At 37.6% G+C, this 20,353-nt stretch overlaps 4 protein-coding genes, 1 non-coding gene and 1 pseudogene across 6 annotated transcripts; 2 read left to right on the forward strand and 4 right to left on the reverse strand.

The window, feature by feature from the left end:
• The first annotated feature begins 1,801 nt into the window (after nucleotides 1–1,801).
• Nucleotides 1,802–4,496, forward strand: LOC121775601 (E3 ubiquitin-protein ligase AIRP2-like). Of its 2 annotated transcripts, none has more exons than XM_042172705.1 (5): nucleotides 1,802–2,137; nucleotides 2,900–3,050; nucleotides 3,125–3,191; nucleotides 3,290–3,524; nucleotides 3,958–4,496. In XM_042172705.1, the coding sequence occupies exons 1-5, from the start codon at nucleotides 2,049–2,051 to the stop codon at nucleotides 4,166–4,168; spliced, it is 753 nt and encodes a 250-aa protein (XP_042028639.1). In that variant the 5' UTR covers nucleotides 1,802–2,048; the 3' UTR covers nucleotides 4,169–4,496. The 2 variants fall into 2 exon arrangements, with proteins under 2 accessions (XP_042028639.1, XP_042028640.1); XM_042172706.1 differs by lacking the exon at nucleotides 1,802–2,137 and adding an exon at nucleotides 2,362–2,449.
• Nucleotides 4,449–6,750, reverse strand: LOC121775600 (internal alternative NAD(P)H-ubiquinone oxidoreductase A2, mitochondrial-like). Its single transcript, XM_042172704.1, has 5 exons — nucleotides 6,630–6,750; nucleotides 5,320–5,936; nucleotides 5,136–5,250; nucleotides 4,831–5,007; nucleotides 4,449–4,750 (listed from the first exon to the last, which is right to left on the reverse strand). Exons 2-5 carry the CDS (start codon nucleotides 5,898–5,900, stop codon nucleotides 4,598–4,600), a joined length of 1,026 nt encoding a protein of 341 aa, XP_042028638.1. The 5' UTR covers nucleotides 5,901–5,936; nucleotides 6,630–6,750; the 3' UTR covers nucleotides 4,449–4,597.
• Nucleotides 6,751–8,338: 1,588 nt separating this feature from the next.
• LOC121773321 (endonuclease 1-like) lies at nucleotides 8,339–11,635 on the reverse strand. The gene is made up of 9 exons (XM_042170152.1): nucleotides 11,422–11,635; nucleotides 11,111–11,291; nucleotides 10,922–11,029; nucleotides 10,772–10,827; nucleotides 10,613–10,696; nucleotides 9,041–9,136; nucleotides 8,883–8,947; nucleotides 8,716–8,789; nucleotides 8,339–8,606 (listed from the first exon to the last, which is right to left on the reverse strand). The coding sequence occupies exons 1-9, from the start codon at nucleotides 11,533–11,535 to the stop codon at nucleotides 8,473–8,475; spliced, it is 912 nt and encodes a 303-aa protein (XP_042026086.1). The 5' UTR covers nucleotides 11,536–11,635; the 3' UTR covers nucleotides 8,339–8,472.
• On the reverse strand, nucleotides 10,122–10,282 carry LOC121775608. The gene has a single exon (XR_006045160.1). It is a non-coding gene; the product is annotated as a U1 spliceosomal RNA (small nuclear RNA).
• A 1,255-nt stretch (nucleotides 11,636–12,890) lies between the features above and the next one.
• Nucleotides 12,891–17,107, reverse strand: LOC121775041 (protein PELOTA 1-like). Its single transcript, XM_042171995.1, has 16 exons — nucleotides 16,937–17,107; nucleotides 16,708–16,790; nucleotides 16,479–16,554; nucleotides 16,282–16,356; nucleotides 16,147–16,203; nucleotides 15,952–15,997; nucleotides 15,547–15,622; nucleotides 15,233–15,308; nucleotides 15,095–15,127; nucleotides 14,928–14,996; nucleotides 14,731–14,837; nucleotides 14,129–14,201; nucleotides 13,955–13,993; nucleotides 13,717–13,811; nucleotides 13,319–13,425; nucleotides 12,891–13,159 (listed from the first exon to the last, which is right to left on the reverse strand). The coding sequence occupies exons 1-16, from the start codon at nucleotides 16,985–16,987 to the stop codon at nucleotides 13,086–13,088; spliced, it is 1,137 nt and encodes a 378-aa protein (XP_042027929.1). The 5' UTR covers nucleotides 16,988–17,107; the 3' UTR covers nucleotides 12,891–13,085.
• On the forward strand, nucleotides 14,213–19,548 carry LOC121775042 (annotated as a pseudogene).
• The last annotated feature ends 805 nt before the right edge of the window (nucleotides 19,549–20,353 follow it).

Consider the following 20,353-nt stretch of genomic DNA (forward strand, 5'->3'; position numbering starts at 1 on the left):
AATATTACCGTTAAATATTTATTTTCATTTTTTAAATTTTTAATTTTTTACTCTATAAATAATTCTATTCCATACTCATTTCAAACACAAACACACATCTATTCCTCTCAAATCCTCTCTATCACTCCAATTTCCATCTTCAATCAACTCAAACAAATGGATCCTTTTGAGCAAATGCGCCAATTAATGGAACAATCACTCGAAGAAGATCGACGACGAGAGGCGGAGGAAGCCGCACCACCCCCACGACGCTCCCGGAAGTACATCAATCGGAACCGGGAGGAAGCCGCCGCACGGTTAGTACGCGACTACTTCTGCGATAACCCGATTTGGGGAGATACCTATTTCCGTCGCCGTTTCCGCATGCGGAAACAGCTATTTCTCCACATAGCGAATACTTTGGCGGCCAGGGAGGAGTTCTTCCGAGAAGGGTTCGACGCGGTCGGTCGTCCCAGCCACACGACGCTGCAGAAATGTACTGCAGCCATCCGGCAGCTTGCGACTGGACAAACGGCCGACATATTCGACGAATACCTGCACATCGGAGACAGCACTGAGCGCTTGTGCTTGCTCAACTTCTGCAGAGGCGTCCGGGCAGCCTTCAGTGACGAATTTCTCCGGAGGCCAACCACGGAGGATTGTCAGTTCCTCCTCAACCTGCACGAACAAGTGCACGGATTCCCCGGGATGCTTGGCAGTGTCGATTGCATGCACTGGCAATGGAAGAATTGCCCGGTGGCTTGGAGGGGTTCCTACACGAGCGGCCACAAAGGCACCCACCCAACCGTTGTACTCGAGGCCGTTGCCGACTACCGACTTTGGATCTGGCACGCGTACTTCGGGGTCCCTGGCTCGAACAACGACGTAAACGTGCTCCAACAGTCCGACCTCTTTACCGAAGTTTTGGATGGTAAAGCGCCGGCCATCAACTTCGTCGCCAACAACCGGCGGTATAAAATGGGGTACTATCTCGCCGACGGCATCTACCCGAAGTGGCCGACCTTCGTGAAGACGTGCGGCAGGCCAGCGAACCCAAAGCAGGCTCTTTTTGCGCAGAAGCAGGAGGCTGCGCGCAAGGATGTGGAGAGGGCGTTCGGGGTTCTCCAAGCGCGCTTCAACATCATCAAAGCCCCGGCTCGTTCGTGGTTCATGGAGAGCATGGTCGACATCATGTATACGTGCATAATCTTGCACAACATGATTGTCCGAGACGAAGGACCCGATGCCGGAAATTGGTTCGACCCCGAATCCCCCGGAAGCTCAACCGCAAGTAGTCCGCCGCGAAGTGGAGCGCATCCATCTATACAAGAACGGTTGGCTATTCGGGCAAGGACACGCGACTCTAGCGCCCACACCCAACTCCAAGAGGATCTAATTGAGCACATTTGGGAAAACTTTGGCGGAGAAGATTAAATTATGTCATTTTTATTTTTTTAGAATTTTAATTATGTCTTCGTTTTTTTTAATGTTAAGTTGTAATATTGTTTTAATTTTAATAAAGTGTGTTTGTTTAAATTGAATTGGGTTTTAAAAAAAATTATAAATTAAATTGAATGAATAGTAATTAAGAGACGGTATAGAGACGGTTAAGAGACGGAGCGTTGCATGTTCCGTCTCTTAGTTAAGAGATGGAGGAAAAAAGGACAGTGGGACCCTCAAATAGTGCTCAAATAGTAGTTAAGAGACGGTTTAAGAGACGGTATAGAGACAGCGTTGTGGATGGCCTAATGCTTTAAACTATTACTCACCCACTCCCGTCGACGTGTCCCCTTTATCTATTCTCTCTCTCATATATCCAAGATGAAAGCTCTAAATTTGAGAGAGAGAGTGTGTGAGAGTGACAGTTTCAGAAATTTCTTTCAAATTCTATACACACAAAAAAAAAATCAAAACATCTCCAGAAACATCTATCCATCCAAATATCCAATCCAATCCAAGTTCAATTTTCAATTTTCAACGGAGTTGAAAGTTTCCGTTTATAATCAGCGCTGATGATTGTTTGATCCTCGAAAAATTTGGGGAAAAGGAAAATTTTCGTAGGAGAAGAGATGTATGTGAGCGGCGGAAGTCCAATACGAAAGTCTTTCAGAGACTCGCTCAAAGTCCTTGAAGCCGATATTCAGCATGCTAATACTATGTGAGTAAAGCTCCTTTTCCATTCCCTCTTCCTCTCCATTTTTTCGTTGGATTATTTGGAGCTTCTCATGTTCAAACAAGCTTATCGCTCGATTTTTTTGTTTTCTAAAGCTCTTTTTTTGTTTTTATTTTTTTATTTTTGAATTAACGCAATTTTATGGTTTTTTTGCTTATTCGTCGGAAATTTTCAGTTGCGGTTTCTGTGCTTGGAGCTATAATTTATTTATTTATAAAATTTCCATGAAATCGAAAACGCTCTTTGTGCTGGTGTGATGATTAGAATCCAGTTTCTGCATATCATCTGGCAATTTTTGTAAGTAATGAATGATGATGGTTTGGCTTTTACTTTATCTGTTGCTTAGCTTATCGTATTGGTATCAATAATTATCATTTTCAGGTTTCGAGTCACTACATTTTATTCAACTTCTCAGATATTCTCTTGAACTGTAATTGTTTTTTTTCTCTCTCTCCTCCATTTTTTTTCTGTTCCCCTCCTATTTTGGATTAAAATTTGGGGAAATTCCATACATTAATTGGAATTTAGAATACTCTGTTGGTATGAATTACCTCTTGCCAAAATTGTGATTATTCTCCATATGATCCTCCACAAATTAATCGTGTATTTGGATTTTGATTCCTCTCAACTGGATTTCCCCTCTCAATTATGTTAATTGCTAGGTGTAACCTGGTTTATTAGTTGAGGATTATCCATTACCATTTCATCTGTTGAATTAGTATAATTAATGTTCAAGCATCCTTACAGTGCATCTGATTTTCCGAGGGAGTATGATGGCGCGTGCCTTCAAATGAGAATGTCATATAGTCCAGCTGCCCACATTTTTCTTTTTCTAGTTCAATGGACTGATTGCCACCTTGCCGGAGCTCTCGGACTGCTGCGGATCTTAATCTATAAGGTCTTATGCCCTGTATAATGTGATTGCCTAAAATGCCTGTCGCGATTCACCTTAGTTCTTGTTCAATTGCACAGGTATGTGCTGATGGCACCACCACTATGTCCACTCATGAGAGGAAAGCGAGCATTCGAGAGTTCTACGGTAAACTTCCTGTTTTTTTTACTTTCTAGTAGATTACATTTCTTCTAAGGCGGTTATAATCAGCTCTGTTCTAAAAAAGAAGTATATCTTGTGCACAGCTGTTATATATCCATCTTTAATGCAACTTCAGAGAGGTGTTACTGATTCTGAAGATAAGAAACAGAAAGCTGTATGTCTGGAGAGATACAGAAGGAAGGATGAAGATGATCTCAGGCATTGCTGGGAAATGGATGTTGAGAGGGAAGAAGAATGTGGTATTTGCATGGAGATGAATAGTAAGATTGTCTTGCCCAGCTGTAACCATTCCATTTGCCTCAAATGCTACAGAGAATGGTATACTACTGTTTTGTTTAAACATTTTCTAAGTTCTTTGTAGAAAGTTAGAAACATATATCTTTGTTGCTGGATGAGAATTATTGCTTTTCCAGTCCATCATATGGTTGCGTCATGTATCCTTGTAGAGAACTACACATCAAACAGTGTCTTGGCTTAGCAATAAACTTTAAGTTACGTCGAATATTAATATCATCTTGAAGTATTGAAGTGTTGTTGTTTTTCTATTCTGTGCATGTTGCTCTCTGTTTTCTGTTAGGCTGGGTTAATTCTCATTTCCTCGGGGTTTCTTTTGGGTGAAACTAGGCAGGTCTAAAGCCCATATGTTACTTTGGAGCACATGCAATGATGTGAGACTGTGCCAGTTCCGTAACTGTTTAGTGTCAATGGCTTTGATTTCTCTCCACTAAACAACTTATAATTCTAATTGCAGGCGTTCAAGATCACAGTCTTGCCCTTTCTGTCGTGACAGCTTAAAGAGGGTAAACTCCGGTGATCTATGGGTGCTTCTCGAAAACAAGGACGTGATAGACATGGCTGCCATAACAAGGGAGAATTTGAAGAGGCTGTTTATGTACATAGATAAGTTGCCAGTGATTATCCCCGACCACCTATTTGATCCCTATGATTCCCATGTCAGGTAAATGACTTGTATATTTAAAGTCATCGTGCTATCCGTGCTGGATTATGGTATGATTCTTTTCGTTCTCAGCTTTCACAAGAGGAACAACGGATGCTCTTTTGAGTTAGACTTAGAATATCCATATTCCACTTGTGTTTAGGAACAACCCAGCCTTGATTTATTGTCGGCAGAGGTTTAAGTTTAGATATTTAAGTTTAGATAAGGGGAAGGAAGGTACCTATGTTGTCTGGTAATTTTTAAATTCTTGTATAGTTTGAGTTCTTCTCAGCAACTTGAGATTGTGACGACATAACGAAATAAATTTATCGAACTTGTGAATATTTAGTTTATATGACATGGGCATGCTTCTGCTGCTCAATGTGTTTTCTTTTGCACACAGTTTAGAGAAATAGAACATCATAGAATTCAAGTTGTGGTAGATGCTGCAACATTAGATCCTGGAGTTGTCTCTGCCGAAAACGAGTGTGGTTGCCCAGTTGACGGCAACGTAAAATCTGTTTCTCCAGCTGATCACTCGCGTGAGATAGGCCGAGCGCCAGATGAACCAGCTTAGGAAGCCAGCTAGTGATAAACCCTTTGCATCCTGCCACATCAAGATGTATTCCCATAAAAACCTTGTTTTTATGAGCTCATTTCTTGAAGTAGAATGTCCTGAAAAGTTACCTTGGACTGGCGGAGATCGACCAAGGCTTTGTAGCGTCCCACAGACGCCATGCTTCTGAGATGCTTGTAGACGAACGGGTCACCCAGAGGAATATCTTTGCCGGATGAGGCCTTTCCTCCCTGTTTCCCTACTCTGTTGAACAGCTCAACTAGATACTTCCCTTGCCGCTCCGCAACCTGATCAATATAGATGGTATATATTCTTCATCATTTTCTCCTCCTAGATGATAATATATAGTACTATGCCTCTAGCTTTGAGTTTGGTAGCAAATGAAGAAGATGAGTGATGACGAATGAAGTCTCACCTGAGCTAGAGCGGGAAGCACTGGCCTCCCGACCCCTTCAACAAATCCAGCGCAGTCACCAATGGCGAACACATCTTCGACTGATGGGACTCGAAGCCAGTCATCGATACCAATCCTGCAATATATCCCATTTCATATAATCCGCGATGAACGCAGAACAAAAGGATCGAATCAGTAGTATTACCTTCCACCGGGAGCCTTGGGGAGCGAGAGTGACTTTAACAGGCTCTGTATCTGATTAACAGGCTCTGCTACTGAACGGAACTCCAAGGTTCCGACGCAAGTTGAGGCAAGCAAAGGCGTGAAGACCATGTGATTCCTAGGCGATATACAAACAATGTCATATACCTTGGTGTTGAGCCCTTTAAGGAATCGAAACGCAGCCCACCCACTGCCAATAACAACCACCCGAGGCTTCTCACTGGGCTTTGTTGCTTCAAGGGTAGGATACTTAAGATTCTCACATTCTGAATCAGATTCCTCGACTGCAGCTTGTGCGTGAGCATATTCATATCGAGGGGTTGTCCTCAGCCCCCTACTGCCAAGAGCTGCAGTGGGAAGCCCACCAGTGGTCGAGAAAAACGGAAGATTGCTGCTATGTGGTGTGACATTTTGGTTGAAAGCTGTGAATCTTCCACTGAAAGGTGAATGAGACTTGCTCACAGATGATAATTCCTCACCGAGCATGCTCCCTACTCTAGCATATCTACCTGTTGCACCTCCGGATTGTTGGCAACCGTTTCTAGCTATTCTCGCCAACGCCATTTTGGGGCACGAAGAAGAATTTCTCTATAAGTTTCACTGCACAAAATGTTCAAGCACCAGTTATACAGAGGAAGAAAACCAAATGATCTAACTATGGAAGAACCTTAAACTCCAAAGAATGTGGAGAAGTAAAGACAGTGATCTCAAAAAATACATTAACTAAAAGGCAAGAAACAGCAAAATTCTTTGTAAGCCTCATGAATGCTATCAATAAAACAGGTTTAGCTGTCAATCTCTCAATAGTTTTCAATTTCATACATGAATCAACAGAGAATTACTCAAGAAAACACAAAACTAGCTCTGATCCAACAACAAACATATCTATGGTTTCTCAGATATAACGGTCTTACCGACTAAACCTCGACAAAAAAAAAACACTCAATCCCAGTATTAATGACAGAAGCATACATCAAGATTCCTAGTTCTACTATGTAAAATCAAGGGTTCAACAACTAGGCCATGTTTAGCAAAGCAACCTTTTCTGTTCCAACAGAACGATAACTATCAGCAAAAACAGAATTTAAAAACAATAAAAACAAAAAACAAAAATCGGCAGAGCATGGGCGCTAAGTCCGATTACTTTGTTTAGAAACTCATCCAAACGTTACAACTTACAACTGATCATATGACTAAAGGAATCACTGATAAAAAAAACAACCAGAAACGCACACAAATCCACACAGAGTTGTTTAGAACTTAGATCTACTCGGCGCGAGCAGAAATTCAAACCTAAAAACAAAATGTAATTGTATAAAAATGTGTGTAAGTGTTTGCAGGGTTTAACGGAGGGTTTATGTGAGAGGAAACGATCACGAGCTCTCCTGCCTTTTCGTCGAAAAAAAAAACGAAAATGGTGAAACGAAATGCAATCGCCATGTCAAAATTAAAATTAAGCACATGATTAAATATTAAAATCGGTGATTAGGAGATTTTGTATGATACCTAATTTATGCTTACTAAAATATTAAATACTCAATAATATTATTAAAACAATTTTTTCGGTAGGGGCTTAAGACGGTTCATTTTGATCGGAAAACGGGCTCTCCTTACTCGAAAGAGTCTCCCCTTCCTCAACCTTTGTATCCCCATTTGCAAGCCATGTCCAAACTCTCAGCAGTAAACCTGAAAACTACATGATTATAATTTATAAACACAAACTTTACTACGAAATGTCCAAATGCTATGTTAACATTGATTTACTAATTAATACAGTGATATTTTTCTAACACGAAAGCTGTAGTATCTTAGCTATACGTACCATTGAACTCTCTCTTAGGTGTTAATTCACCAAAGTAGCAACTTTAAATTTTTTGAGTATTATCCCACATCGATATCATAACCTTAATTGCTGCAATATATAAATGGGATAGATATGTATGCGTATCGATTCGCCGAGCCTTGTAACGAGGGCTTATAACCCAAGTGGGGGCATTAAATGGTTGGATAATTGGCCATGTGGCTGGGCTTTGTGGTGCTTATTCTGGCCTGCCCGATCCAAGTTGGGAGTTGGGCCCACTCTTTAGCCTTGGAAGGATAACAGGCTGGTGCATCACTTGCCCAAAGTTAGATGTGCTGGCTCAATTAAACAACCAAAAACTTTTTTCTATATAATCAATTATACATCTACTTAATTTGGCAACTTTTAATCTTGACGTGTTTTCTATATAATCAATTATACATCTACTTAATTTGGCAACTTTTAATCTTGACGTGTGGAAATTGTTCAAAGAGATAATGTTTTAGGAATTGGACATTTTTTTTCATTGATTTTGTTATTAATAATATTTTCCCCAACACGAGAGTTATACACCCAAATTAGTAACTTTTTTTTTTAATTTTCTAATCCAAATTAGTAACTTCAAAGTTTCTTGTTTATCATCCCACATCGATATCATAAAAATATTTTTGATATAAATGAGTCATATGTATAGCTATGTCGCTTTGCCTAGTAACGTGGGCTTATAATCCAAGTGGGGGCATTAAAATTCCCCAAGGCCCAAACCAACTGTCTGGGCTTTGTGGAGTTTTTTCTGGCCTGCCCTTTCCAAGCTCGGAGTTGGGCCACGGGGCTTGTGCGAAGGCACGGGCTTTTTGCCTGTAGGTGGAAGGCACTTGCTTCACAGCGCAATGACTACATCCCGCTCTCGGCAGTGGAAGGATAATAGTCCGGTGCTTTGCTTGCCCGATAAAGTCAGATGTTGTTACAAACAACCAATTTTTTATTTCTCTTCAAGGTGTTTATTACCGCATTTAATTAGGGGTGACAAAATGGGTAGCGGGTGATGGATAATTTTCATTTCGACCCGCTATCCGGCGATAACTGGGCGGGATCGGGTTTTGCGGGTAACAGGTATACCCGCTATAATTAAACAACCAATTTTTTCTATATCTCTCTATAACCAATTTTACATCTAGCTAATTCAATTTGGAGTATTACCTACCATCAACTCTCGAGGTAATTATTCTATTCATATTCGGGAATAACAGATGATGCAAATAGAAAAATAAATCAATTATGTTAGATAAAAAACAATGCAAAGTGAAGGAAGTAAATTTGTTGAAAGTTAAGTAATCAAGTAGCAACAAGAGTCTCCTCCATCTCTAGGCCATCACCGGAAAAAACTCGGTTCAATATCATAGCTAGCCGGACTCCGCCTTGAGCTATCCGCTTCATAACTATGGGCAATCTTGAGTTGAAGTAATCATCTGTTAACAACAGGGATGGAAACAAAATTAGTGTTCACCTAAAAGACTGTATAATCTATATTTCGTATTCAAATTTTGATCGGAAAATGCCCCCCCTCCCGGCCCTTACCCGAAAGAGTCTCCCCTGATTCAACACCTTTGTATCCCCATTTGCAAGCCATGTCCAAACTCTCAGCTGCATACCTGCAAATATATTACATGATTATAATTTATAAACACCAACATTACTACATACTACATTCATAGTTTCTTGCATTTGTTGGTAAAGATACTTACTTGTTGACACAAGAAGATATGTGACTACATTCCTTCCAGGTGGCAAGATCACTGGACCAGATTCCCTGTTAGCAACAGTGGATTTTGCAAGTAAATTTTGATGTTATGATCATATATGAATGATGAGTTTAAGGTTTGGTTTGTTTTAGGTAGCTTACATGAGTGAAGTTTCCTTGAATGTGTTGTTGGAGGAGGTTGATGTCCTTTCCATAATAGTCTGCGGCGGCTGTAAGAATTATCTCTCTGTCCCACACCTAATTGGGCATGAAATTAATACCGTTATGCTCACTCAATTTGCAACTTGACAAGAGAAGTGAAGTATCTAATCTTGATCTTAAATGGAGTGATTAGTGATTACCTCCTTTGTAGACATAGGAGTATTTAATAGTATAAGACAAATTGTCGGAAAAATATGAAATATAGTCAAATTCTGGTCTATTTCACAACTTTAAAAATTAGTCAGAAAAACCACAAAATTTAACATTCTTTGCAATTATCTCACAACAAAATTTAGGTCGTGTATGGTGACACTCTCCGTCCACAAAAAAATAGTCCCATTTTATCATTTTGGTTTATCCAAAAAAAGTCCAAAGTTCTTAAAATAAAAAGTTTCTCTTTCATACTTTACCTAGTTTTTCTATTTCTTTCTCACACTTTATCCATTTTTGCTCCATCTTTATCTTACTTTATGCACTTTTTCTTATTCTCTCTCTTACTTTATCAAATTTTCATAAAAATCTGTGTCATCCACAATTTGAACTATTTTTTTTTGACCGGGAGTATATAGTTCATGTGATAGTGTCTCAAGGTAACAATGAAGTATGTTATCAAATTGAAGAATATTATGAACATGAAGATAAAAATGTAGATATAAACTTAAAATTGAGATGCAATATCATATACTCCTTGCCTGCTTCTACTTCATGTTACGTCACACTTTTTCTATTTCAACTCAGTTCCAAACTACTTACACGATTTCAAGTAAAATTAAGGTATTTAATTAAGATGATAGAGTTAATTTTCTATTTCAACCCAATTCCAAACTACATATGCGAATTCAAGTAAAATTAAGGTATTTAATTAAAATAATAGAGTTAATTTAATGTTCTCCTATTACACTTAATACTAATTAATTAGTCTACAAAATCAATCATTAACTACTCTACAAAATCAATCATTAATTAATTAACTAAAATCAAAGCCCAACAGCTTGATGGCAACAAATTTGACTTAGATTTAGCAGGGGCTGCGCGAACGCAAGCTCCCTCTAACACAAATTATGACGTAGGCTCGACCACTTGGGCCGACCTTAGGCGGGCGCCCCTCATAAGTGCAATTGAGGTCGCCAACCTAGGCCATTCGCCTTATGGATCACCAATTGACCCCGTCCAGGTAAGTATGTTTTCTCTTTTTATTTCTTCATTTTATATATGTGCACTTCTCATACTTCATCTACTAAACTTTCGATGTGGAAGAGCCTAATTTCTTTCTTCTCATTTGTTTTCTTCTTGTAATTTGTAATGCATATATAGAAGTGGTGTTGGCTAGTTATATGCAAACATATAGTGTTAAACTTCATTATTTTTTTGACAGATGGACCAAAACTTGATCACACTTTATAATTTTTTCCAGCAATTTTCCCTTTTTCTATATACTATGAAATAATCTAAAAGGTGCATGTAAGGTATAAATACTTCATTAGTAGCATGATCTTATAAGCCAACACTCACATGGTGCAAATTCGACTTGTGTCTGAACCAGCGCAGCTCCACGGTGTTCCCTCCTTCGTCGCTCGTGAACCCAACATGCATCGGCTAACAAAGACGAAACCCGACCAATCACCAAGAATTCACACATAAAAAAGTGTTGGTGTCTGTTTTGGTCATTACCTGATGGATGTCTCCCATGAAATGTGCTAAAAACAACAAGGCCTCTGTCATGTTATCTGAAAATCATTAAAAATAAAGAAAAGAAAATTTCTAAGCCAGACACACCAAACAGAAGAACTCATCTCAAAAAGCTAGGTTGTTGTGTCTTACAACGCCGGTCAGAGGAGCCATGATGGTAATGAGAGAGTTGCTCGGTGAAGTTGCGGATGGCGCCTGCGACGCACATGTCCTTGACACCCTTTGCATCATGGCAATCCCCTATGTTTCATTCATTATCAAAATCAGATGTTATTACAATCAGTTGAGAGTGTAAAAGTGAGGATGATTTTGTTGACTTACTCTGATACTTGAAGTTGCAGGCTTGGTCTGGTGTGTCGATGAAGTGGAGAGGGCTTGTCCAGCGGTACTTGTACCAGTGTCTTACTTGGTCGGGCCAAACGCAGAGCGACGAGAGATCACCCTTCGCGTAGTCGGGCAGCAGCATTTGGACGGCGTGGTTCGCCTCTGGTTCTAGCAAGTCCTGTGTGTATTCATGGGAATTTATAAAACGTTCATTTGGTCTATAAATCCCACATTTCTTGCCCTACACAACCGATATCGGATAAAAAGAATTCATCCAAAAAAACTAGTCTATCTGATGATATTGATACCTGGGCAATTTTGCAAGTCATGGCATGACCCTCTTTGCTCCATGCTTGAACACAAGGTTCGTAAACAACGACACAAGCAAGAAAAGCAACGAAATAAGCTCTTAAAACCGACATTTTCGGAATTCGAAAAAGGATATCTTGAGCCACCAAAATTACAAGCTAGTTCTTATGTATAGAAATGATTGATAGTTTACAATGCGTACAAGCTAAAGACTTACTCATGTTTCACGTGTCTTCTAAGTTGTTTTTACACAAGCAACTCCAAATTAGCAGAATTGGCAACAGAATTTAAGGTACATTAGTTTCTTAGTAGTGCAGCAATGTTCACTTCCAAGGCAACCAACTATATATACTTAATTTGGTAACTTTAATCTTGACGTGTGGGAATTGTTTAAAGAGAATTTTTTACATTGATTTTCTAATTAATACAGTGATATTTTTCTTACACCAAAGTTGTAGTATCTTAGCTATACGTACCATTGAACTCTCTCTTAGGTGTTAATTCACCAAAGTAGCAACTTTAAATTTTTTGTGTATTATCCCACATCGATATCATAACCTGAATTGATGCAATATATAAATGGAACAAATATACATGCATATCGCCGAGCCTTGTAACGATGGCTTATAACCCATGTGGGGGCATTAAATTGGTTGGATATTGGCCCAAACCAACTGGCTGGGCTTTATAGTGCTTATTCTGGCCTGCCCATTCCAAGCTGGGAGTTGGACCATGAGGCCCATGCGAAGGCATGGGCTTCTTGGCTCATAGTGTGGAGGGCACCGCGTTAGGTTGGTTTCACAGAGCAACGACCACTTCCCGCTCTTGGCAGTGGAAGGATAACAGGCTTGTACATTGCTTGCCCGTTAAAGTCAGATGTGTTCGGCCCAATTAAACAACTAATTTTTTTTGTTTTATTCTACTTTTTTTCCCCACAAAAACATTAACAATCTACATTCACTTTTTTTAGTCATCTCTGTCATAATTTACTAGTTTTACATTGAAACTCATGTTGTCTACTACTAAGGTTATTCGTAGTAGACAAAGGTAATAACTTTAGAGTAAAAAAATTATTAAATGCCGATCTCGATAAAAATATTTTGTAAATATAATAGTATTCCTCTCTATCTATGTAAATGTGATTTATAGAGAATAAATCTCAACTCCAATTCACAATGAAACAATCGTGATAGAGATGTTTATTTTGACATGATTTTGTTACGCTATTGACATTGTAATTTGGTTGCATGGAACTTTGATAAAGTTGTTTCAAAGTTTACTATTAGTATTTGGTGTTTTACTTCATAGAACAAAATTGGTTAGAGGGTCTCACTTATAATTTAAGGTTAATCGACATACATAAACATGTTTCTAAATTACAATTACTCATAAGTTCTTTCTTTATTAATGATAAGAAAACGATAAACGATTATAGAATCATCTAATCAGAACTAAAAACATTAACGAATAACTACAATTAACATTATTTTTATTCCTCACATCACCACGAAGAAAGAAATTCAATCATCAGGCCTATAATTTATAATAATCAGAATGCTCACAATTCTATACAAGAAAGACCGATGCATAAAACTAAAAAAAGAATATAGTATACAACAAACAGAGTCACAAACTAGTTGATCGTCTCTGATTCAACCTTGTGTTACATTTCTATGTCGTCTAGGTCTGGCAGTGGGAAACGAAGAATCGCAGCAATACCAGTCAGCTGCGCTAGTTCTGCTCGACGAAAACAAAATTATGTCGATGAATTCACAAAAGCTAGTTAAAATCAGATTCTTAAAATGCATGCGAGACTGTATTAGCTTCTTATTATTAGCTAAACAATACCACACAACACACAACAATTAGCTAAAAAGTTGGAATTTGAGTACTTACGCTCTCCTGAAACGTGCATCGATGAGAAGATGTGAACAGTGCCTCCGGAAGCCTTGATTGAGTCAACCAAATTGACATACTTTTTCCTTGTTGCAACATCAGAACTCCTAAGAATTGCAGAAAGAGAAGTCATCTTTAGCGGTGGAGATTTTATGGTGCCTCTCTTTGCATAGCATATGGAAATGTATGTTCATGATTTGTAAATGAATGAATAATAACTCTAATAGGGCTTGATACGTCTGTAAGGAATAAGGAGACGATGTATGGGTTTTCACAAAATGACGGAATGGTCCTATCTGTTGATTTTACTTCTTCACAAATGGCTCCGGTTTAAATGTGTGCAGTTCGGTCATTCACAAAAGGTTGTGAGGTTCATAAGAGTTTATGCGACTACGAACCTGAAGAGCTCATCGGTTATTAGAAGCGTCTGGATAGCCATTCGCTCATGGGCAACTTCAACATGTTTGGGTCCATAGCATGCACGTTCAGGATCCTTGCAAAATGCAAAAGCTCAAGTCAAATAAGTAAGAAACTTATAGCCTACCTCTTTTACTATATCCCTTCAGTTATTTATACGAATATTACACTAGAAACAAGATAATGATATGAACATCAATACGAAGGATAGAGCCTAACATTGGAAAGCATGGAAAAGAAATCCTTAAGTCCTCGAACCTGCATCAAAGAAATGAAACATAAGCTTCAAATAACTCGTGTGACTAAGAAAGTTGTTGTACTAGGATAACATATAAGAACAAAGATGGAATAGGCAGCTATAGCTAATAGGAAGTTCACTAGGAGCAACTTAACCTCTTGTGCAGCTTTTGTATCTTTTATCATATTCATGACATTAGGAGCATCCAAAACCTCTCTCAAGCTATGCCTGCGGCAATTTTTAAAGATAAGAGTTACAAAAGTGGCACACGTTTACAGTAGCATGCAAACTCATTAGCAACCCTTTTGACCTTTTTAACCAAAAAATCGAGAAAAATTGGTGCAACACAAGATGTAAATTTTTAGATTTTAGTTTCAAATCATACACTTGTCTTCACAGGTAAGCATGATGAACAATCAAATTAAAATAAAAAAAGCTTAGCCGAATAGACTGCATATGTAGCCATAGCGCTACGGGGTTTTAAAGTGCAAACTTCACCCTGTCTTTCAGTCGCTGATCAAACTAGATAACAATAAAACATTATAAGGATTTCTAAGTACATATCAAAGCCCCTCTCTATTATATCTTGGGAGAGTGAGGTTACATTTGAGAACACATGGCCACTAGTACTTATGGTGGAACCATAGAAATGCTTGAATTCAATTTTTATCATACGAACATAAATTGCCACTGATTTCTCCAAGGAAATATAAACAAGTTCGAGAGTACAGTAAGAATAAAAATGAGGAGGTCATACTTGTAGCCAGAGGTAGTGTGGACGAGAATAATGCGGGACTTATTCTCAATGACAGACCTCAGCTGCCTCCTCTCTGCTTCCAGCATTAAGTGCTTATGAAATTGGTCCTAAATATGAATAAGAATGCTTTACATACATTAGCACACAGATGAAAGTCAGTAAGTTACAGAGATAAGTTAAATGAGATCTAATTGTACCTTAGTAAATCCTGGACTGGCAATCACAGCACAGCGAACGACATTAAAATCCACATGCTTAAGAAATGCCTAAAACAGCACAAGTTTGCATGCCATACTAATTGAGTTTCGGAATCAATTTTGAAAATGAAAGATTGGGTAGAACAACAAGAATTAGTTAAAGTTACCAGTAAGATATTTTCGAAAAACTTAGTCAAGGCCTGCCAGAAAAAAGCATCCCAAAAAGGATTATATTGACTTCATGTTTAAAAAGTTCCACTAACATAATCAGACAAGTATTACATATAGCAAGAAGGTGCTCATACTTTATCATATCCAGCAACAGCAGGTCCATGCTTTCGCGGTATTGAAGTCTCTATACGAGCACGCGTAATTGTAATGCTGTTGCACACATCAGTTGACCATAAGACTTGGAAAACAATAATGTAGTATATAAAACTGAAATGACCAATCATCTAAGTTACATCTCATAGAAACCAAAATACGTGCCTTGGAAAGCCATTAAACTATAGAAGAGTGAAGAGAACCCATGAATTCCAACTAAAAAGCAAATCAACTAATAGGTATACTGTTAAAAATATCCTCAAGTATACATTACAACCAAATTTACTAACATTACCTTTTACCAATAAGTAAAATATGACATAGACCTTCTTGCATCAGAACAACAGCCAGGTCTGCGCTAGCGTTAGGATCTGCAAAAATATGAAGTCACAATAAGCACAATGGAACTAAAGTTACCCATACAATGATTTCAAAGGGTGGCGAGAAATATATACTAACATCTATTGATGATGCTCTGTTTAATTTCTTCCTATGATAACTCTTTGAATTTTTCAATTTAATACTTTATCATAACTAATAGTACTATTATCTATGGTACTGGTGGTCAGCTATAGACTATATTAAATTGGGTGAGTCAAGTCCATTTGTCAAAACAAAGTATTTAGTGGAACTTAAGTCCTCATCTTGATTGTGTAGTAGCTAAAACAGGAGATAAAAAGCAAATATAACAAGTCCATACCAGATGCCTGGTGAATAACATCCAGTGCCAACGAGTCCCAGATGTCCTAAAACAGGTGAGAAAATATTTAATAAGCATAAATGTATTTATGCAGTCTAACTTTTCAGTGAGATGCAATAAACATGAAGGTGTTGAATAAGCATAACAGAATGAGACGGGTCATGAAAGGGAAAACATTATTTAACACAAAACTACCTTCCTCAATACAAAAGCCCGGTTGACATCAATTTCTAGGGTGTGAAATGCTCCTATCTGCAATAAGACACAAAAAAGTTCTGTTGGAGCACCAAGGATATGAGATATTAGGAGTAGAAGACCCAAGCCACCTACCTTGACATGCTCATTCTCCAAACAATTCTTCCCACGTATGCGTAAGACAGCTCCTTCTTTATCATACTCGACACTCTGATATTGAAAACAAATTCTTACTTATCTTGTCTAGTAAAAATTTCAAGTAAATGAACTATTTCATTACATTCAACTAAACTCAACAGCCATTAAGAGCATGGATGAAGTTCCTCATTTACCTCAACATTGATTTCTAGTTTCAGTTTCACTCTTTCAGCATCTCTTCCTCCCGAAGCAGCTTCTCTCATAACCTTTCTGAATTAACAACATATTGAGATGTATCTATTTCAAAATTCAACAAATCTAGACTTCCAAAACCATTTACCATGTCAACTTGAATCCTAATTAGAACAGCTGTTGCTGCAGATAAATAAAATTACTTATCTTTTAACACAACGAAAATTCTACCTGACTGTGACGGCCATTACACTATCGCCCGCTACAATCAAATTATAAGCAATCCACAGATCATCTGCTTCTTCTGGAATCATCTGCACCAAAATCAGTAATCAAATAAACAAAAACGCACTAAGAATCCATTATTCAAGAAAAAAATAATCAAATAATTGACACCAATATACAAAAAGAAAATCGATTATGCTCCAATAAGTAATTCTCATAATTAAAAGAAATTAACCTTCACACTTCCAGGTCCGTTGCGCGTCAGGTCTCTACGCACGATCTTCATGTTCTTCTCTCTTTAGCGTGCTTAGTTCTCTTGCCCCAAGCTGATGCTGAATGAATTTTAAGCTAAATTTGTAGATTGCAATTTGCAATTAACATAGTCTAGGGTTCATGATTAACAACATCCCATGTCCTTTTTAACGGTGGAGTTGGATTTGTGGACCATACGGTGTCGTTTTGGCTTCTTTCCTTATCTGAAGTTTCTTCCCTTTTTCATTTTTAGTTTTTCCCTGATTTCTTTATTTGTTGATCTTTTCAAAAAGCAACTTTTTAGTTATTAAGATAACTTTTTAGTTAGTAAGATTAAACCATTATGCGTAGTTGATCTCAGATTCATTACTTTTAAGACAGGTAAAAGTATTTTTAAGACAGGTAAAAGTATTTTGGACATCAATCGTTCGTTTTCCGTCGATCTTAAAAAAAAATTAAGTCTTTCTAGCTAGAGCGACAATCATCTCCTGTATCTTATATCCTAAAAGATAATGAACTAAATTAGGATATTGAATTAGTAATTAATAATAGTTTGACTATGAATTAATTAACTCATAGTATAAGTATAAACCGCGTTCATTATATCTAGGTCCAATGTGATAGTTACTCTATATATTCTCTGTCGAAGCTCATTAAGCAATGATACAATATATGCAGTACACACTTCGTACTTCTTTTATCTCAATTGCAGCAAGATCTGCCCATCCGTTGCCAACTGCGCTACGCCCCTGCGAGTTTACTTCTTTTATCTCAACTCTATACATAGTGAGTTGTAGGTTGTAGCTCATTTTTGCTGAAGGAATCACCTACAACATTTACTAATACACCTCTATAAATCATACCAAGTGGATCTTATGTGAAAAAATAAACCCTTTTCCAACACAATTTTTCTCCTCTATCTTCTCACCTATGGATATAGGTACTTTTTTTATTATGAATTTTATTTTGTTTTTATTTTTATGCTAGTATTAGGTTTAGTAATTTGTATAATGAATTTAATTTAGTAGATCCCATGAGTGTAAAACCATTAATTAGTACGGTTATTTGATTAATTTAAATTTAAATTTATTTTTAAGTAGTTAAAAAATAATACTAATAGTATTTGTAAAATAAAAAATAAAATTAAAAACAATATATTAAAAAATTTAAGAACAAAATGATCAAAATAATAAAAATGATAAGAAAAAAGTACACAACACATCACAAGAAAAAATATTTTAAAAAACTAAAATCTTGATATAGGCTAAACTTCTTATTGCTGTTTTGTTGATCTGACTCACTCATATGCAACCTATGTTGGCAATTGAAACATAAAAATGAATATAATAATATCCAATATCGGTGTACACAAAGAACTTAATCCACTATATAATTCTCATCGGCCTCTCCTCTTATCATCAATTGGTTTTAAGATGGAACCCATGAATTTCTATCATGGTATTAGAGCGGGTCGCCGATTGTGGGTTATATTTAACTTACCCAGCAGTATATCTGGGCTGAAACCGAAAAAAATGACTGACTCAGCAGTATAACTGGGCTGAAAATTTTGTGCCAATGGTCCAACCGATCGAAAAAAATTGGGCCGATTGTCCAATCGATCATAAAAAAGTCCAACCCCTCCAAGATTCACCTGGTTTGAGGGAGGGTGTTGGCAATTGAAACATAAAAATGAATATAATAATATCACACATCGGTGTACACAAAAAGCTTAATCCACTATATAACCCATGGATTTCTATCAACCATAACCCATGGATTTCTATCAACCTCAGATACACGGGGGATCCAGTGGCATTGGCACATTTACTATTCAGTTGGCTAAGTACCGTGGAGCCAAGGTTTTCGTCACTGCAGGTTACTACAAAGATACCATTCACTGATTCTATGTGCTAGCAATTCTGGCATATTTTGCTGATGATATGATTATCCTATCCCAATCACACAGGAAGTGAAGAAAAATTAGCTGCTTGCAAGGAACTTGGAGCTGATGTCTGCATAAATTATAAGACTTGTTTCCCGTGTTAAGGAAGAAACGAAAGGGAAAGGTTGTATGGTTGATTGTTCTAGTCTAGTACATTTCAAGAATTCTTTCTCAACTCTGATTTTCTGCTCTCAACTTTCCTTTCTTACCAACACACCATTGCTTCTATCTCTGACTTCCATCAATAACAGGTGTGGGTGGCTCCTCATACTTGCAACGGAAGGCTTATCATAATAGGTTTTATTTATGGGTGGAACAATATCTGAAATCAACCTTGCTAGCAAAGCGCCTCACAGTGCAGGGTAACTTGCTTGAGCCTTGCATGATATTTTTGTTATCTACAAGCTAACCTAAGTTGATGAATGGCATTTTAAAACTCGAGTATTTGTTATGCTGAATGGATTATTTGGTTACAGCTGCCGGTCTGCGAGAACAAAGCCTTGATTCTGAGTAACGTGGAGTCATATGTGTGGCCCGCAATAGCTGCAGGCAAGATTAAGCCAGTGGTTTACAAGCGTCTTCCGCTAGAAGAAGGTCACCGGATCATGGAAAGCAGCAAGCATATCGGAAAAATTATCCTGCGTGTTCCATGAAGATTTGGTTTTATTTACTGTGGCCAGTTGAAATGTATGCTCATAGCTGGGATACTGCACTAAGAATTAAGTGTGCAAGAAGCAAGAACAATTAAGCTTGTCTTGTTTTGAATACCAGCTGCCTCTTCACCACACCTAATTGTGCCATCTATATTTTCTAGGGAATTTTTAAGTTTCTTGCATCTTCTATCGTCCATGTTTCTGATTTGGATCTATTCAAATTTGTTGACATAAAATATGAAATATGAATATATCTACAACTTCTTGTCAAACTGTGGAAAGAGGTTCTCAACCACCTGAGGAAGCATGCCATCGATTCTTTCAGGGTAAGCACATTGAGATATTTCAACGGTTGCAATAATAGTATCAAAGGCTTCTACAGACCACGCAGTTGAAAAATAGTGTGTTCAATAGTTTCCGACTCTTCCTTGCAAACGATCATCTTCAATTTCAAAAAAGTTCAAACTAGTAAGTCTAACCTTGGTGTTGACGGTTGATTCTTCCTTATATGCAGGGACGGAGCTAGCATGGGCAAATGCCCTCAAATTTCATCACATACATATAAATTATACATTATAAACTTATTTTATTTCCTCACTAATTGCCCTTTTTAAAACTCTTAAATTTTGTCTATATATTTTTTGCTCATTGACTCATTTATTTCATGTTTTATTACTCTCTATGTTCTCCAGTAATTGGAACTAGTTGATTTAGCACATGTTTTAAGAAACATAGTAAAAAATGAGAGGAAAAAGTTAGTTAAATGCGGATCCTATTTTATATACTCCCCGTCTCCCATTGGAGG

This window comes from Salvia splendens, chromosome 17 (genome assembly GCF_004379255.2).
Source record: "Salvia splendens isolate huo1 chromosome 17, SspV2, whole genome shotgun sequence".
Taxonomy (NCBI): domain Eukaryota; kingdom Viridiplantae; phylum Streptophyta; class Magnoliopsida; order Lamiales; family Lamiaceae; genus Salvia; species Salvia splendens.

What these genes read in the sequence shown, in the direction of transcription:
- LOC121773321 (XM_042170152.1), bottom strand. Translation starts at nt 11,535, where the DNA reads ATGTCGGTTTTAAGAGCTTATTTCGTTGCTTTTCTTGCTTGTGTCGTT. An exon ending in CTGCAACTTCAAGTATCAGA is followed by an intron (nt 11,030 to 11,110) that starts GTAAGTCAACAA and finishes AATGAAACATAG; the next exon opens with GGGATTGCCATGATGCAAAG. An exon ending in ATCAGGGGAGACTCTTTCGG is followed by an intron (nt 8,607 to 8,715) that starts GTAAGGGCCGGG and finishes TGTTGTTAACAG; the next exon opens with ATGATTACTTCAACTCAAGA.
- LOC121775600 (XM_042172704.1), bottom strand. Translation starts at nt 5,900, where the DNA reads ATGGCGTTGGCGAGAATAGCTAGAAACGGTTGCCAACAATCCGGAGGT. An exon ending in TGCTTCCCGCTCTAGCTCAG is followed by an intron (nt 5,008 to 5,135) that starts GTGAGACTTCAT and finishes TATATTGATCAG; the next exon opens with GTTGCGGAGCGGCAAGGGAA. An exon ending in TCGATCTCCGCCAGTCCAAG is followed by an intron (nt 4,751 to 4,830) that starts GTAACTTTTCAG and finishes TTGATGTGGCAG; the next exon opens with GATGCAAAGGGTTTATCACT.
- LOC121775601 (XM_042172705.1), top strand. Translation starts at nt 2,049, where the DNA reads ATGTATGTGAGCGGCGGAAGTCCAATACGAAAGTCTTTCAGAGACTCG. An exon ending in GAGCATTCGAGAGTTCTACG is followed by an intron (nt 3,192 to 3,289) that starts GTAAACTTCCTG and finishes TCTTGTGCACAG; the next exon opens with CTGTTATATATCCATCTTTA. An exon ending in CTCAAATGCTACAGAGAATG is followed by an intron (nt 3,525 to 3,957) that starts GTATACTACTGT and finishes TTCTAATTGCAG; the next exon opens with GCGTTCAAGATCACAGTCTT.
- LOC121775041 (XM_042171995.1), bottom strand. Translation starts at nt 16,987, where the DNA reads ATGAAGATCGTGCGTAGAGACCTGACGCGCAACGGACCTGGAAGTGTG. An exon ending in AACTAGAAATCAATGTTGAG is followed by an intron (nt 16,357 to 16,478) that starts GTAAATGAGGAA and finishes TTTCAATATCAG; the next exon opens with AGTGTCGAGTATGATAAAGA. An exon ending in ATACAAAAGCTGCACAAGAG is followed by an intron (nt 13,994 to 14,128) that starts GTTAAGTTGCTC and finishes TCTTTGATGCAG; the next exon opens with GTTCGAGGACTTAAGGATTT.